This window comes from Neolamprologus brichardi, chromosome 22 (genome assembly GCF_056152115.1).
Source record: "Neolamprologus brichardi isolate AB-2024 chromosome 22, ASM5615211v1, whole genome shotgun sequence".
Lineage (NCBI taxonomy): Eukaryota > Metazoa > Chordata > Actinopteri > Cichliformes > Cichlidae > Neolamprologus > Neolamprologus brichardi.
In genome coordinates, this window is record NC_142124.1 from 33,751,229 (window position 1) to 33,766,321 (window position 15,093).

At 43.1% G+C, this 15,093-nt stretch overlaps 1 protein-coding gene across 2 annotated transcripts; it reads left to right on the plus strand.

Moving 5' to 3' along the window:
• The first annotated feature begins 223 nt into the window (after positions 1 to 223).
• Positions 224 to 8,780, plus strand: LOC148096855 (protein NLRC3-like). Of its 2 annotated transcripts, XM_087834672.1 has the most exons (6): positions 224 to 275; positions 1,381 to 1,516; positions 3,334 to 3,410; positions 3,527 to 5,324; positions 6,830 to 7,006; positions 8,472 to 8,780. In XM_087834672.1, the coding sequence occupies exons 2-6, from the start codon at positions 1,407 to 1,409 to the stop codon at positions 8,683 to 8,685; spliced, it is 2,376 nt and encodes a 791-aa protein (XP_087690798.1). In that variant the 5' UTR covers positions 224 to 275; positions 1,381 to 1,406; the 3' UTR covers positions 8,686 to 8,780. The 2 variants fall into 2 exon arrangements, with proteins under 2 accessions (XP_087690798.1, XP_087690797.1); XM_087834671.1 differs by lacking the exons at positions 6,830 to 7,006; positions 8,472 to 8,780 and having other exon boundaries at positions 3,530 to 5,883.
• The last annotated feature ends 6,313 nt before the right edge of the window (positions 8,781 to 15,093 follow it).

The following is a 15,093-nucleotide window of genomic DNA, read 5'->3' on the forward strand; positions in this document are numbered from 1 at the left end:
TGTGGATTGTCAAGACTGAGAGACCTCTTCCCTCTGACCCCTCCCCAAACCCTCAAACCCGCCTACCCACCTCGACATACAAACTCTGTGTGGCTTCACGTGTTCTGTTGATGTTTACATGATCGAAATAACTTGAACACAAACACAAACAAACAAAGAGGAAGACCGCACCGGAAGGACAAAAACTACAAGTCCCAGCATCCTCTGTGTTTAGGGAGCAGCAGTGAAAGTGAAAGTATTGAGCCTCCGTTCAGAGCAGCAGCAGCAGGAAGGTGGTGAGTGTTAACATGAATATGTTTCTTCTTATGACATAAAATAATTCCACGCTGTTCGTGTCTGTGGGTGAAATGTGAGGCCGGTCGGCTCCTCTGAGCGCTGGTTTCCTGTAAGTAGAGAGGAAGTGAGTTTAGCTGAGCCTCCGTTTAGCTGAGAGAGCAGGAGGAGAGTGAGAGCTGTGCTGAGGCAGGGTGAGTGTTAACACCGCTCTGACATTACTGTCTCTGTGGCGGGAACAACAGGCTCCGTCAGTGGAGGCAAAAATAATCAGACTTTGGTTTTTCAAAGGAAACAACTTTATGTCGGAAGTTCCGGCACGCTCATTGGATAACGACTTGTCAATCTCAAGCTATTAGCCAATGAGCGTGCGGATTCACAGAAAGACCCGCCTTTATCACGGGACTTTAAAAACTACAATGGCGACAGAAACTCCGTGAGTGGAGTTCAGGGTGACGTTATGAAACTGTGACGTTTGAGCCACTTCCTGTTCTCAGTCCCAGCGTCCTGATCACCGAGGTTTCTGTTGCTCTGATATCTGATATTGATTATATTGGTAAACAGGCTGTAGCATAAACATCAGGTCTGTTCTGAAAACTGGCTTTATTTTTTCAAAGTAAGGGAATATCTGTGGTGTGATACCGCGGGCTCATGGGCTAAGGACTTGGATTGACAAGTCAAGCGCAGATGATTGTGTTGTTTCTTATAAAGGCTTGTGTGTGTGTGTCCTTGTGTCAGTGGAACTGAATCAGTGTGTTAGAGAAAGTGCTCCTCTGCTGTGCCGTCATCGTGTGGATGCTTCTTTTAAAGTTGGAACTCGTGTTTTTATGATCTGCTTCATTTCATTGAACCTTTATTTCTAACCATGAAGTCCCTTTGAGGTTACAGCCTCCTGGTTAGGTTTAGGCTGTTATTGTGCTTCAGGCTGAAATATGAGGAGTAAGGAGTGGGGCTGGTTCGCCCTCATGACCCTCACCATAACACATACGTCACAGGACAGTGTTTACCACAGAAACTCCATGAAATGATCAATGAGAGCTTTAGAAACCCGTCAGTGTGATGCTTCCAGTACAACAGCACCTCTGAGTGTGTGTGTTTGCCTCTCAGACTAACTCCACCCTGACATCAAGAAGATGGAGGAAAAGGATGGAGCAGGATCTGCAGCATCCAGCTGTGTGTCTGTGAGGAGTGACTGGTCCAAAGGAGATCCTCCAGAGTTCAGTAATGAACCTGCAGCAACAAAGTAAGAGAGCTGCTGACTCATTTATTCAGTGTAAATAATGATTGTTGATGCAATGGGAGAAGAAAAATGACAAAAACAGTTTTAAAAATAAGGATTAAAATATTACAAACTATATTTTTGAGTTTCCTGATGTAGTACAAAAATATATGAACATAACTGTATATAGGACAGATATTTTACGGTTCTTTTAGGCAGCACCAAAAAACAAAAAGACTATTTTTAAGCTGTCTGAGGTAGTGAGTCAACATGTCACACTGGGTCAAAGGTCAGGGAGTAAAAGTGTGTTTTAAAGGAGGTTTAAAAGCAGCGAGTGAAGGAGCCTGTCGAGGTAAATCGTCCCATAACTGATCAAATTGAGTTGGTGGACCTCTGTGTGAAATCAAGCATCTGGTTCACAGAGAGGATAACCCTCAAATGGGCTGTACAACATTATATAGTGAGACAAAAACAGAGATTATCGTAGCCATCGCTCTCTCGCATGGACGTGGCAGTCTTGCTGTCTGCTGCCAATCCTCCCCGTACCTCCGTGACCTCGTCTGGTATCTGCTCCCTCCTCTGTAAGAGAAAGTAAAGGAAAACACGTCTCTGCCTAGTCTTGAAAATCTAATCTTATCATCCATTGTTCTTCTAGGGCCTCTTCTTCTCGTGGCCTCAGCTAACTGCTAATATTTAAATGGCTAACATTAACATGTGTGCCAGCCAGGTTAACATTTATGATGAACTATGATTAATTAACTGATGTTGAAACTGGAGCTTTACTGACCTCTGAAATTCCTCCTAAAGTGTTGTTCAGTGTTGTGACAGTCAGCTGCTTCAGCTGCTGCTGGGATGGGCTGTGGCAAAGAGAACAGAGAAAATCTAAATCAGAGTTTTTCTCTGAATTAAAAGCAAGGAAACAACAATATATTCTACATGGTGAAACTGATGGTTTCTGGTGTTTGGGTCTGTTTTTCTGTATTTCTGCAGGTAAAGTGTAAACTCAGATGAATCATACCATCAAATGTTAAAGGAAAATATCAGGATGAGTGTCTGTGAGCTGAGAAGGACGTGAAGCGAGCAGTTTATCCCAGAGCTGAAGCTGCTCTGTGTGCAGAGATGAGCTCAGATTCCTGCTGTGATTGATCAACAGTCACAGAAATGTAGACTTGTAGTTATTACTGCAGTATGGTCACAGCAGATACTCATAAACATGTATTATGAGGATGGATGATCAAGTTTCTCACTCTCTCCTTTAAATCTCAGTTTTTTTCTTCTTCACAGTTTATCTGTTAATTTATTAATGAACAACACTGAAAGAGTTTCTGTTCTATTTCCCCTTGAACATCACCTTATTAGGGCGGCATTAGGAAATAGCCCCCCTCCAAAGAATGAATAAATGAATAATGATAATAATAAAATGATTAAAAAGCAGAGCTCAGAGTGGTAGAATGGTCAAACATGGATCCACGGGTGCTTCAACTGCATTTGGTGACGTGACTAAAGCAAATCTTTCAAATAATCCCACCATCAACGGGATGTTGTCTCCTTTACTACGGTTACTTTACTTGGTCACCGTGTGAATTTCTTTGAAATGAACCAAATTCTTTTATTTGTTGGTTGTTGCATATTTAACCTCTACAGTCAGGAAAGGAGGAGATGAGGCCTCAACAATGTTGGGTTGTAGCTGTGCTTCAGGTTAGAGTGAGTGTCCATGGAATAAATGTAAGTCAGTGAACTGGAAACATGACTGTGTTCAAACTTTGTTTTCCTTTTTATAATGAGTCTAATCAAAGGTGGACAGAAGTATCTCCACTTTGACTTTTCTGTGTCACCATCAGAGCTTCTGCACAGTGTGGAGAAAGATCCAGAAGCAGAGCTGGACTGCAGACAGCCAGTCAGAGCAGCTGTGTACAAAGTAAGACTGAACATCTGTCTGCTGATGGACTCATTTCTGAAAACTGGACTTCTTGTGTTGTTCAGACATTGAAGAGTTTTCTTTCTCTTTAGTCTCATTGTTTTTCTTTCTTTCAGCAGATGTTGGTCTGCAGGAGGTTTTAGATGAACATAAGATCAGTCTGAGGAGGAGATGTGAACGTGTGACTGAAGGAAGTGATGAAACAGGAAGTGATGAAACAGGAAGTAGAACCCTCCTCAACAGGATCTACACTGAGCTCTACATCACAGAGGGACAGAGTGAAGAGGTTCATACCCAACATGAGGTGAGGCAGCTGGAGACAGCTTCCAAGATGGACGCCCTCCATGACGCTCCAATCAGGTGCCAGGACATCTTTAAAGCCTTACCTGACCAACAGAGACCCATCAGAGTGGTTCTGACCAACGGCGTGGCTGGTGTTGGAAAAACCTTCTCAGTACAGAAGTTCACTCTGGACTGGGCAGAGGGCTTGGAGAACCAACATGTCAGTGTGGTGGTTCTGCTTTCATTCAGGGAGCTGAACCTGATCAGAGATGAGCAGTACAGTCTTCTGCAGCTGCTCCATGTTTTCCATCCAACATTACAGAAGGTCACAGCAGAGAAGCTGTCTGTCTCTCAGCTTTTGTTCATCTTTGACGGCCTGGATGAAAGCAGACTTTCATTGGATTTCACCAACAGGAAGCTGCTGTCTGATGTCACACAGAAGTCATCAGTCAGCCAGCTGCTGACAAACCTCATCCAGGGGAATCTGCTTCCCTCGGCTCTCGTCTGGATAACTTCCCGACCTGCAGCAGCCAATCAGATCCCTCCTACATGTGTTGACAGGCTAACAGAAGTACGAGGCTTCACTGACGCCCAGAACGAGGAGTACTTCAGGAGGAGATTCAGTGATGAAGAGCTGTCCAGCAGAATCATCTCCCACATGAAGACATCCAGGAGCCTCCACATCATGTGTAGAATCCCAGTCTTCTGCTGGATCACTGCTACAGTTCTGGAGCACATGTTGACTACAGAGCAGAGAGGAGAGCTGCCCAAGACCCTGACTGACATGTACTCACACTTCCTGCTGGTTCAGACAAAGAGGAAGAAGAACAAGTACCACGAGGGACATGAGACGAGTCCACAGGAGCTGACGGAGGCTGACAGGGAAGTTCTTCTGAAGCTGGGGAGGCTGGCGTTTGAACATCTGGAGAAAGGAAACATCATGTTCTACCAAGAAGACCTGGAGCAGTGTGATCTGGATGTGACAGAGGCCTCGGTGTACTCAGGAGTTTGTACAGAGATCTTCAAAAGAGAGTGTGTGATCTTCCAGAAACCAGTCTACTGCTTTGTTCATCTGAGCCTCCAGGAGTTTCTGGCTGCAGTCTACATGTTCCACTGTCACACCAACAGGAACACAGAGGTGCTGAAGAACCTTTTGGGAAAAGAATACAACTCTCTGGATGATTTCCTTAAACGAGCCATGGAGAAATCCCTCCAGAGTAAAAATGGCCACCTGGACCTTTTTGTTCGCTTCCTTCATGGCCTCTGTCTGGAGTCCAACCAGAGACTCTTAGTAGGTCTGCTGGGTCAGACAGAGATCAGTCCAGGAACCATCCAGACAATCATCAACAACCTGAAGAAGATGAACAGTGATGAAATCTCTCCTGACAGAAGCATCAACATCTTCCACTGTCTGATGGAGATGAACGACCTCTCAGTACATCAGGAGATCCAAGAGTTCCTGAAGTCAGAGAACAAATCAAAGTTTCTCTCTGAGATCCAGTGCTCAGCTCTGGCCTTCATGCTGCAGATGTCAGAGGAGGTTCTGGATGAGTTGGACCTGCAGAAGTACAAAACATCATGGCAGGGACGACGTCGACTGATTCCAGCTGTGAGGAACTGCAGAAAGGCTGGGTGAGTCCAGATGTGATCATTAACATCATTGATCAGTGTAGGTTAGTAGTTTAATGTTGAAAATAAAATCAGATTGTAACCACAAAGTGTTTGTGTCCGTACGCTGCAACCTTCCACACCATCCTTTATCGTACAGACTCAGCAGCAGCTCCATGGATCCCAAATCCAAGAGTGGAGAACAGATTTGAAGTGTGTCACATCCATGCAGTCACAGCTGTTTCCACCATGTTTCCACTGATATTGATCCTGTTCAATGACACGTTTCATATCAGTGAATATGTTCTTCAGGACGTCCACTGACATGTTTAAGTGTCCTGCTGGAAATCACTCAAATCATCCATGAAATCCATGAAAAATCCTTTTAGTGTTTCTAACTTCCCCCTCTGTCCTCTCTCTCTCTCCATCCTCCTCACTGCTGCTTTCACTGATAATCACACAAACATCGTATTCAGCTACAAAATAACAATAATATCATCTGATGATCATTATTATAAGAGCAGGATCCATATTTGATATCAGAGTAACACACTGATGGTTATGTGCAGTCATCATCAGTGACTGTGGGTCAAACAGAAGCTCTCTGATTGGTTGCTGACCTTGGTCACCTGTCCACTCTCACCTGTGTGTGTTTGCTCTCTCTTTGCTGTCTCCATCCTCTCTCTCCTTTCTCTCCCTCTCTGTCTTTGTACCGTCACTCAGGTCCAATGGAAACAGTGACATTTACAAACCAATCAAAGACAAACTGATCCATGTCAGGTGATAACAATATTCAAAGTGAATACAGGCTGCTGCTGGACACAGACAGGTGACATCATTTTGACTTGCTGTCACCTGGATCTGGACTCATAAACACTGAAGCCCTGAACAGGAATACAAATCATTTTCTGCCAACTAGCGACACACCAGCAGATAATGGCTCAGAAAGCTAAAATGAGCCAATCATTTCTGTGTTTAGTTCCTGAAATCAGATCTGATATCAGCAGCTCTGAGTTCATTCATCATTATTGTCCAGTGATGAGATTTCTGCTCCGTTTGGTAACAGTCAGCAGGTTTTTCCTGCGTGTGGACGTGAACAGTCGTACCTGACAGCAGGTAGCAAACAGAGATCATCTTTCCAGCTGGAACTCTTCACTGAGCTGAACTCATTCAAAATGTTCTGGAGTCAAAACAGGAAACAGTCCAAATGTGTGTCTTCACTCTGACTCTGGATCAGATCTCAGTGACAGACTGTGGACATTATGGAAGCCTAAATGTGACACCATCTTCCTCCTTCATCTGCAGATTAAAGCCAAACAAAGATTCTCATTAAAAGTCTGCAGGTCTGAGAGAGACTCAATCGTTGTGTCATGTCAAACACAGTAAGAGGAGCTGAAGCACAGATGTGAAGAGCAGATTCATCAGATTATGACCTCACTCTGTTTTGTCTTCATATACATTCAGTCTGTGTTTATAATGCAGATTTTCTGCTTTTATAATAACACATTTTATATTTTCTATCATCACAGACTGACTCAGTGTGGACTCTCAGAGACTCACTGTGAAGTTGTGGCCTCAGCTCTGAAGCCCAACCCCTCCCATCTGACAGAGCTGGACATGAGTAGAAATGATGACCTGCAGGATTCAGGTGTGAAGCTTCTGTGTGCTGGACTGGAGAGTCCAAACTGTCGACTGGAGACTCTGAGGTGAGTTCACTGACTGCGGCTGTTGTTGTTTTTCTATATTTCAGGTCTTTGATTGATGTTTGAAAGTGTGTGAGGGATGTGAATGAGGATGATGAAGATCTGATGATAGCAGATAAAAACAGGCTGCAGAGACTTTGAGCCATACAGGGCACACAGTGTGTACAGAACAGCTGAAATCATTATGGAGGCCTCACTGGAATATGGAAGCATCACAGTACAGCTTCAGTGAAGCTTTAAAGTCTCTGATATGAGATGAGAAATGAAGCAGCCAGAGCTTTTTCATGAGTGGAAATCCACGGTGACTGTGAGCTGCTGTTACAGCCTCCAGATTAGCCAGCAGCTCATCCTGCTCAACATTTTCTCACCAACTTTAATGGAAGTGTGATGTTTTCAGCTGGAGTGATGGTCAGGGTGGCCTCCCTCTCCTCTTCTTCTCCTCTTCCTCTTTCATTTGTAAAGCCACTTCTGCTGCTTTCATTCATGTGGAAGTCCTGTAGCTGAGTTTGGGAGAGACTAACAGCCTCGGCAGCAGAGGGGAGAAAGGCTGTAACACCACCACTTTACTCTGTTCTACCTGTCACATCATTTTATCAGGAAACAAATATGCTCATGTTTTTACTATGTTTGTCTTGAAGATGTAAGAAGATCACATGGTGCTTTTTCTTATTGTGTTGGTTTGTTTCCCGTCTCTTGGATGGAGCCCAGCTGTGCGTGGCCCCTGGGCCTGTGGTCAGAGTGTGTGCTGGATAATCCGGCCCAGGATGAGGCCAAACTGACATGGGATGAAATGTCTGTCACATAATTGAGCTTAGTGTAGTTTCATTTCTGCACAATTTAAAAACAACCAAAACTTTGTTCTGTCTTTTCTATGTTATACTGTAGACTTTCTTTGATACTGTGTCCAAAAGGAACAGCTTTTACTTTGAAGGGGAGGCGTCTCTGTTTCCTCTTCAGGTTGGATGATGGAAGCAAATAAGTGTGTGATGTTCTTTCAGTGTTGCACTTTGTAGACGCTCCCTGAGCACTGGTCTCACAGCCAGCTGCACATAGAGACCAGTGTTGTTAGTCCAGGTCAGAAGATGACTTGTTGGAATGAAAATGAGCTTGTAGTTTGTCTGCTTTATAATAATGTGACTGGAAAAAGGTGTTGGACTTCAAATATGTCCATTTCTTTCACACTTCACCTTTAAAAGTGAAGCCTTGTGGTTCCTGGAAGGAAAAACACGACTTTTTCAAGTCTTTGTCCTGTTTTTATGATAAATGTACGACTTTAATGTGTAACATTCAGAGTTTTTTCTCTTGTTGTGTTTGTTTGAAGCTGCTTCCTGTTGGCTTCAGCTGTTTGGAGTTTCCATTTTCTAAACTTCTACATTCTGAACCTTCTTCAGCTCTGAACAGATGATGAAACACTGAATGATTTCAAGCACTTTGTCTAATAAACTTACATCTTTCATTCTTTATACAGATTGATGGACTGTGGTTTGTCAAAGATCAGCTGTGATTATCTGGCAGCAGCACTGAAGTACAACCCCTCCCATCTGAGACAGCTGGACCTGAGTAGTGACTTCTTGTCTTCGACCAAGAACAACCTGCAGGATCCAGGAGTGAAGCATCTGTGTGGTTTCCTGGAGAGTCCAGGATGTGGACTTGAAACTCTGAGGTCAGTCAGCATGTTTTAGTTGTGCTGAGATGAATATGATGTGAAAGTTGTGCTGACACTAAACTGCAGCCATCAGGCTGATATTATACTGATCCACACTGAGGATCTTCATGGTAAAGTCTGTTTTCTTCTTCTCTGGTTTAGTCCATTGACTGCAGCAGAACAATGTTCACATTTCAAACAGTGATACTCAACGTATGGCCCGCGGCCCACATGCGGCCTGCCCACCTTTCCTGATTCAGAGAGAGGGGACCCTGATTAACTGTGTAGCTTCTTCCTCACAGTTCTAAGTATCAGACACAACAATGAATAATCCACAGCTGACTGTCTTTAGCAGGTCAAAGGTCACGGCACACAGCAGACAGTGGGAAATATTCTACCTCTGATCATTTATCAGCACATATCCATATGTATAAAAACAAAGCTGACACTGTGAGACTTGATCAGAGGTGTGATCATCACAGCAGAGGCCTTTGTGTCAAAGTCACTGAGGATCAAACAGAAACACATGAAGCAGATTTTCCTGTTCTGGCTTTTTGTTTTGTTTTTTTAAATTTTCTGCATCCATTTTTACAAAAGACAAATTGAAAAATATGCCATTTTCTTTTTGAAGAACATAAAACAATATGAAACATACACTCCCACCTCATAACTATAGGAGTACCAGTGGGTAAAAAAAGAAAAAAGAAAGGATCCAATCTAATAATACGAATAGTAAACCCTGGAGTACAAGATAACAGTTCCTGAGTGTACAAGAGAGATGTGGAGAGTTTCAGAACCCACACCCCCCACACAGGCACAGAAAAAACAAAACAAACAAACCAAAAAAAAAAAAACACAAACACAAACATAGTGAGTGGTCAGCTTAGTTGTAGAGATAAGTCAAATCTGTAAGAGAAAAGAAACATGTATAAAGTAGGTAAGTAAATGCCATCATAAGGCGCAGGCACAATAGAGTCCATATACTTAAACATAAAATAAAATAGAATAAAGTCTGAGCTGGCTAATTGGGAGCGTTGCAGGACTGCAAAGTCTGAACAAGGTCAAAAAAGGGTTGCCAGATCTTAAAAAATTTGGCCATAGACCCACGCAGGGTGAATTTAATCTTTTCAAGTTTGCTAAAATGCAAAGCGTCTCTGATCCAGATTTCCCAGGATGGGGGAGAAGAGGACTTCCAACATAACAATAATCTGCGTCTTGCCAATAAGGTGAGAAATGCTACCAGATCCGCTTGGGGCGTCGGCAAGACAACTATATCAGGAAGAACCCCAAACAAAGCAGTTAAGGGCACAGGTTGGAGGGTTAGCTGGATGATCTTTGATAAAGTCAGAAAAATATTAATCCAGTATTGTTTGAGGGATGGACATGACCTAGAAGGTTATCAAAGTCATGACAAGGAGGTCTAGATGGGAACTGGGAGGATTTCTCCTTAACAAAACTCCGGATTTGTAAGTAGCGAAAAAAGTGACTTTTTGGAAGGCCAAATTTCAATGAGAGCTGTTCAAAGGAGGCAAATGTATTCTGAATATACAGATCAGAAAAAGACCTGATACCCAAGGAGGCCCACAAATAAAAAGCACCATCAACTAACGAAGGCTGAAAAGAGGGATTTTTCAAAATGGGTGACTGAAGGGAAAAAAAGGTCAACTTAAAATAACGACGAAATTGATGCCATATTTTCAAGGTGACTTTGACAATAGAGTTATTATAAAAACCTGCACTCAGAGGCTGCTTTTGGGCATAAATCAGGGCTGGTAAAGAGGATAAGGCGCAAGAAGAAATCTCCAAGCTCAGCCATGCCGGGGCATTATTCATGCCTTCCCCCTGTAGCCAGTACCTGAGAATACGAATATTACATGCCCAATAATAGAACATAAGGTTTGGTAAAACCATCCCCCCCATCTTTTTCGGTCTTTGAATATATGTCTTGCGTATTCTAGGGTTTTTTTTGTTCCAAATGAACCCAGAGAGAATCTTGTCTAATTTAACAAAAAAGGAAATTGGGATAAATACAGGGACACACTGAAAAAGAAAAGAAAATCTTGGGAGGATTTTCATTTTAATTGTATTCATGCGCCCTGCTACAGACAGATGGAGTAGAGACCATCTGTCCAAATCCTGCCTAACTTTCTCCACAAGTTGGTCGAAATTAAGCTTGAAAAGAGCATGAAATAGTCTTGTAATTTTAATCCCTAAATATGTAAAGTTGTCCGATACAACTCGAAAAGGCAGTGCTGTACACTGATATTTCTGTGCAGCAGCATTCAGAGGGAACAGTTCACTCTTGGCGAGATTCAGCTTATAGCCAGAAATAAGGCTAAATTGTTCAAGTATTGAGAGCACCAAAGAGCTATAAAGAAGCAAATCATCTGCGTATAAGGAGACCCTTTGTTCTATACCATTTCTAGTAACCCCGGTGATACCTGGGTTTGATCTCAGCGATATGGCCAGGGGCTCAATTGCAATTGCAAAGAGCAACGGCGACATGGGACAGCCCTGCCTAGTCCCCCTAAACAGAGGAAAAAAGTCAGAACATGTGCCATTTGTTTTGACAGCGGCAAGCGGGGAAGTATAAAGACGTTTCAACCAGGAGATGATTATTTTACCAAAGCCGAATTTATCCAAAACATAAAAAAGGTATCCCCACTCGACCCTGTCAAAAGCCTTCTCAGCATCTAAACTGATCCCAAACTCAGGGTTGGAGTCTGAGGGATTGTAAAGAACATTAAACAAACGCCTAAGGTTAGAGAAGGCATATCTCCCTTTAATAAAGCCTGTTTGATCCGGGTTAATTACAGATGGCAAGACTGCTTCCACACGCATCGCTAAAAGTTTAGCAAGGAGTTTATAGTCCACATTTAACAAAGAAATGGGACGGTATGAGCCACATTGTAATGGATCCTTAACCTTTTTTAAGATCAAGGATATAGATGCCTGCAGTAGAGAGGGTGGGAGGGATCCAACTTCCAGTGAATGCTTATACATATTTATCATGAGCAGAGCCAGTTTAGGCATAAATTTACGATAGAACTCAACAGGAAACCCGTCCTGTCCTGGACACTTAGAACACTGCAACTTGCTGATAGCTTGCAGGATCTCTTCTACAGTTACTGGTCCCTCCAGCCGAAGATTGTGTGTCTGATCAATTGATGGGAGCTTAAGATGATTGAAAAAGGAATCCAAAGCCTCAGTGCTAAATGCACACTCAGACGCATAAAGAGATGAATAAAAGTCTCGAAATTGGTCATTAATTATTTTAGGATCCGTAGAAACACCGCTTGATGTCTGAATCCGAGGAATGGAATGTGCAGCTGCTGCACTACGAAGCTGATGGGAGAGCAGTTTACTGGCCTTTTCCCCATACTCATACTGGGAGTACTGACACTTCAACAACATCTCTTCAGCCCGAGCAGAGGACAGGTGATCAAACGCTGTTGCAAAGACAGCCTGTCATTATAGACCTCTGGTGCCAGGCAGACAGCATACAACTCATCTAATTGCGATATGCGCATTATGAGCTCGGATAACTTTGCTTTCCTTTGATTTGCCTCAAAACCAGCATAAGATATAATATGTCCCCTGATAAAAGCCTTAAACGTTTCCCACAAAATGGAGGGTGATATTCCTGGTGTAATGTTTGTCTCTATAAATAAGTCTATCTTGGAAGTCACAAATGTGATGAACTTATCGTCTGACAGCAAGCGTGTGTTCAAACGCCATGGAACTGGTGGAGAACTTTGTTCCACTGCCAAATCTAGAGTCAACGGAGCATGATGAAATGACAATAGCACTATGAGAGCAAGAGCGAATCTGTGAAGTAAGTCGACTGTAGAAAGTAATCAATACGAGTGTATGTATGATGAACAGGGGAGAAAAAGGTGTACTCTCTACGTGTGGGGTTGAGAAAACGCCAGGCATCAATAACAGAAAATTCTTCAAGGAACATATTAATAATTTTGGAAGAGTTGGATTGCCTACCAGGCTTATTTGAGGATCGATCCGAGCCAACAATTAAAATCGCCACCAAGAACTAAATAGTGGGAAGACAAGTCAGGAATTTTAGTGAAAAAAGTGCTAAAAAAATTTGATTGTCCCAATTGGGAGCATAGACATTGGCAAAAATGAATTTAGTGTTCAAAATACTACCACTTACAATAATGAATCTACCATTCTGGTCCACTATAACATTAGAAGAAACAAATGGCACTGATTTGTGTATTAAAATAGCAGCACCACGAACTTTGGATTTAAATGTAGAGTAATAGAGCTGGCCCACCCACCCCTTACGAAGTCTAAAAGGATCTGAAATTTTTAGGTGTGTTTCTTGTAAAAACACAACCTGGGCGCCCAAAACTTGCAAATGATGGAGGACCATGCTCCTTTTAATAGGTTGGTTCAGACCTTTACAATTCCAGCTACAGAACTTAAACGAGTGACCTGCTTGTTGATTATTAATATTTAATTGCGATACCATGTTAGAACATAGATTGAAAAAAACAAAAGCTGACCGATGAAAAACACAGAAAAAACAAAGTCAGTGTACAGAACAGTACAACATAAAAAACAGAGAACACCCAAACTTCCCTCTAAATGCTGAAGCATCTTCCCTAACAAGATGCGCGCACCCCCCACCAAACACACCCTTGAGCACTTCCTCCCAACCATTCGAAGTCCCAGTTGAGTTCAATCTCCTTGCAATACAAGGCAGAGACAAATCAAGGATTGTATGAAAATATATTAGGACAAGACACATCCTATAAGTCAAGCTCACCTCAAATAAACAAAAGTATGTTACTTAAAAAAAATACAATAAGATACAATAAAAAATAAAAAACAGTGAAGAAAGAGAAAACAAAATAGAATAAAATATTTCACAGAAATTAACCAAGATGGACATATCAGTCCAATGGGCTAAGACACTTATGTGCCCTGAGAGGCAGGGCCCCCCAGGATCTTATTGGCAAAGTCCGTGGCAGACGCAGGATCAGTAAACTTACGTACAACTCCATCTGGAAGTGTCACCCTCAGTTCCGCAGGATAGAACAGGCCGAACTTGATCCCAGGACAAGAGTGCAGAAGGCGCTTGACACCAGTAAACTGTGAACGTTTTTTAGCCACTGCAGGTGTGAAGTTTGGCAAAGATGGAGATCCTTCTGCCCTGGTAAAGTAGAGGAGAGTTTGCCCCTGCAAGACGTAGCAGCTGTTCCTTGACATGGAAGTAGTGGACTCTAATGAGGGCGAGGAGGCACTCCCTCTCTGGGCTTTGGTCCAAGGGATCTGTGAACCCGATCCAACAGAGGTGCTTCATTCAGTTTCAGAAGATCTTGCAGGAGATGGGAAATAAACTCCCTAGGGTTAGAAGTCTCCAAACCCTCGGGGATGCCAATTAGGCGAATATTATTACGCCTTGATCTTCCTCCTAGATCCTCACATTTAGCTTGCAGTTGTCTGACCTCCTCCGTTAGAACACTTACAGCAGATTGAAGAGAGGTCAGGTCGTCACTGCAGGTTGTAGCTGAAAGCTCCAAATCTTTAATGGTGGTCCCTTGAGCATTAACGGTGGCCTGTAGGGTGGTTATAGCAGCTTTAAACTCAGTCTTCACAGATGATATTTCTGACCGCAGTGTATGGGTAACTGTATCAATCTTGCATTCAAGCTTGTCGCAGATGTCCCGTTTCAGAACCTCCAATGCTCTGGTAAATGTGACTTCGCCGAGCGGTGCGCCCGCGCCCTGCTCGTAGCTGCTCTCCGTGAAAGCCGCGTCATGTTGAGATTCGCGACCCAGCTCCGGGCTCTGTGAACCACCCGCGCCGGCCTGACCCCGTTTTTGACGTTTTCGACTTTGCTCGAAAACGCCGAAAACGGGGTCAGGACGGCCATTATGCAAAAAAAGAATAAAGGGCAAATGGTGGGACTTTTAGTGAGAGAACTTGATTGTCCGGATGCTACGGTCACCACAGCCAACCAGGAAGGAAACTCCTGCGGCCTTTCCCAGAAGTTGTCAAAAATAGGTTTCCCGACCTCAGAGAGTGAAAAAGTGAAAATAAATAAACAAGCGGGCGCCCAGCGGCAAAAAGGGTTATTTAGAGCCCACAGGGCTGATATAGAAAGTGCGGATGCCTCTTAAAACAATATTTTTGTCACTGCTTTGCGGAGCCACGGGAAACACGTCTTCACACCATAGTGTCTAACAGCGCGCCCCCCTGTTCTGGCTTTTTATAGCAGATAACCTTCAAAATCTTCTACAGTCGATCAAAAACTGAAGCAAACCATGAATCAACATGTGAACATGAGCTGATGCTGCTGAAATGAAGCAGAGTTACAGAGGTTTGATTACAGACACAGCTGAGAGTTTGTAATCTGTCATCATTTTAAAAGGTTTAAATTTCTTCAGTATTGAACAGCAGAAATGAGGCTTTGTTTTCA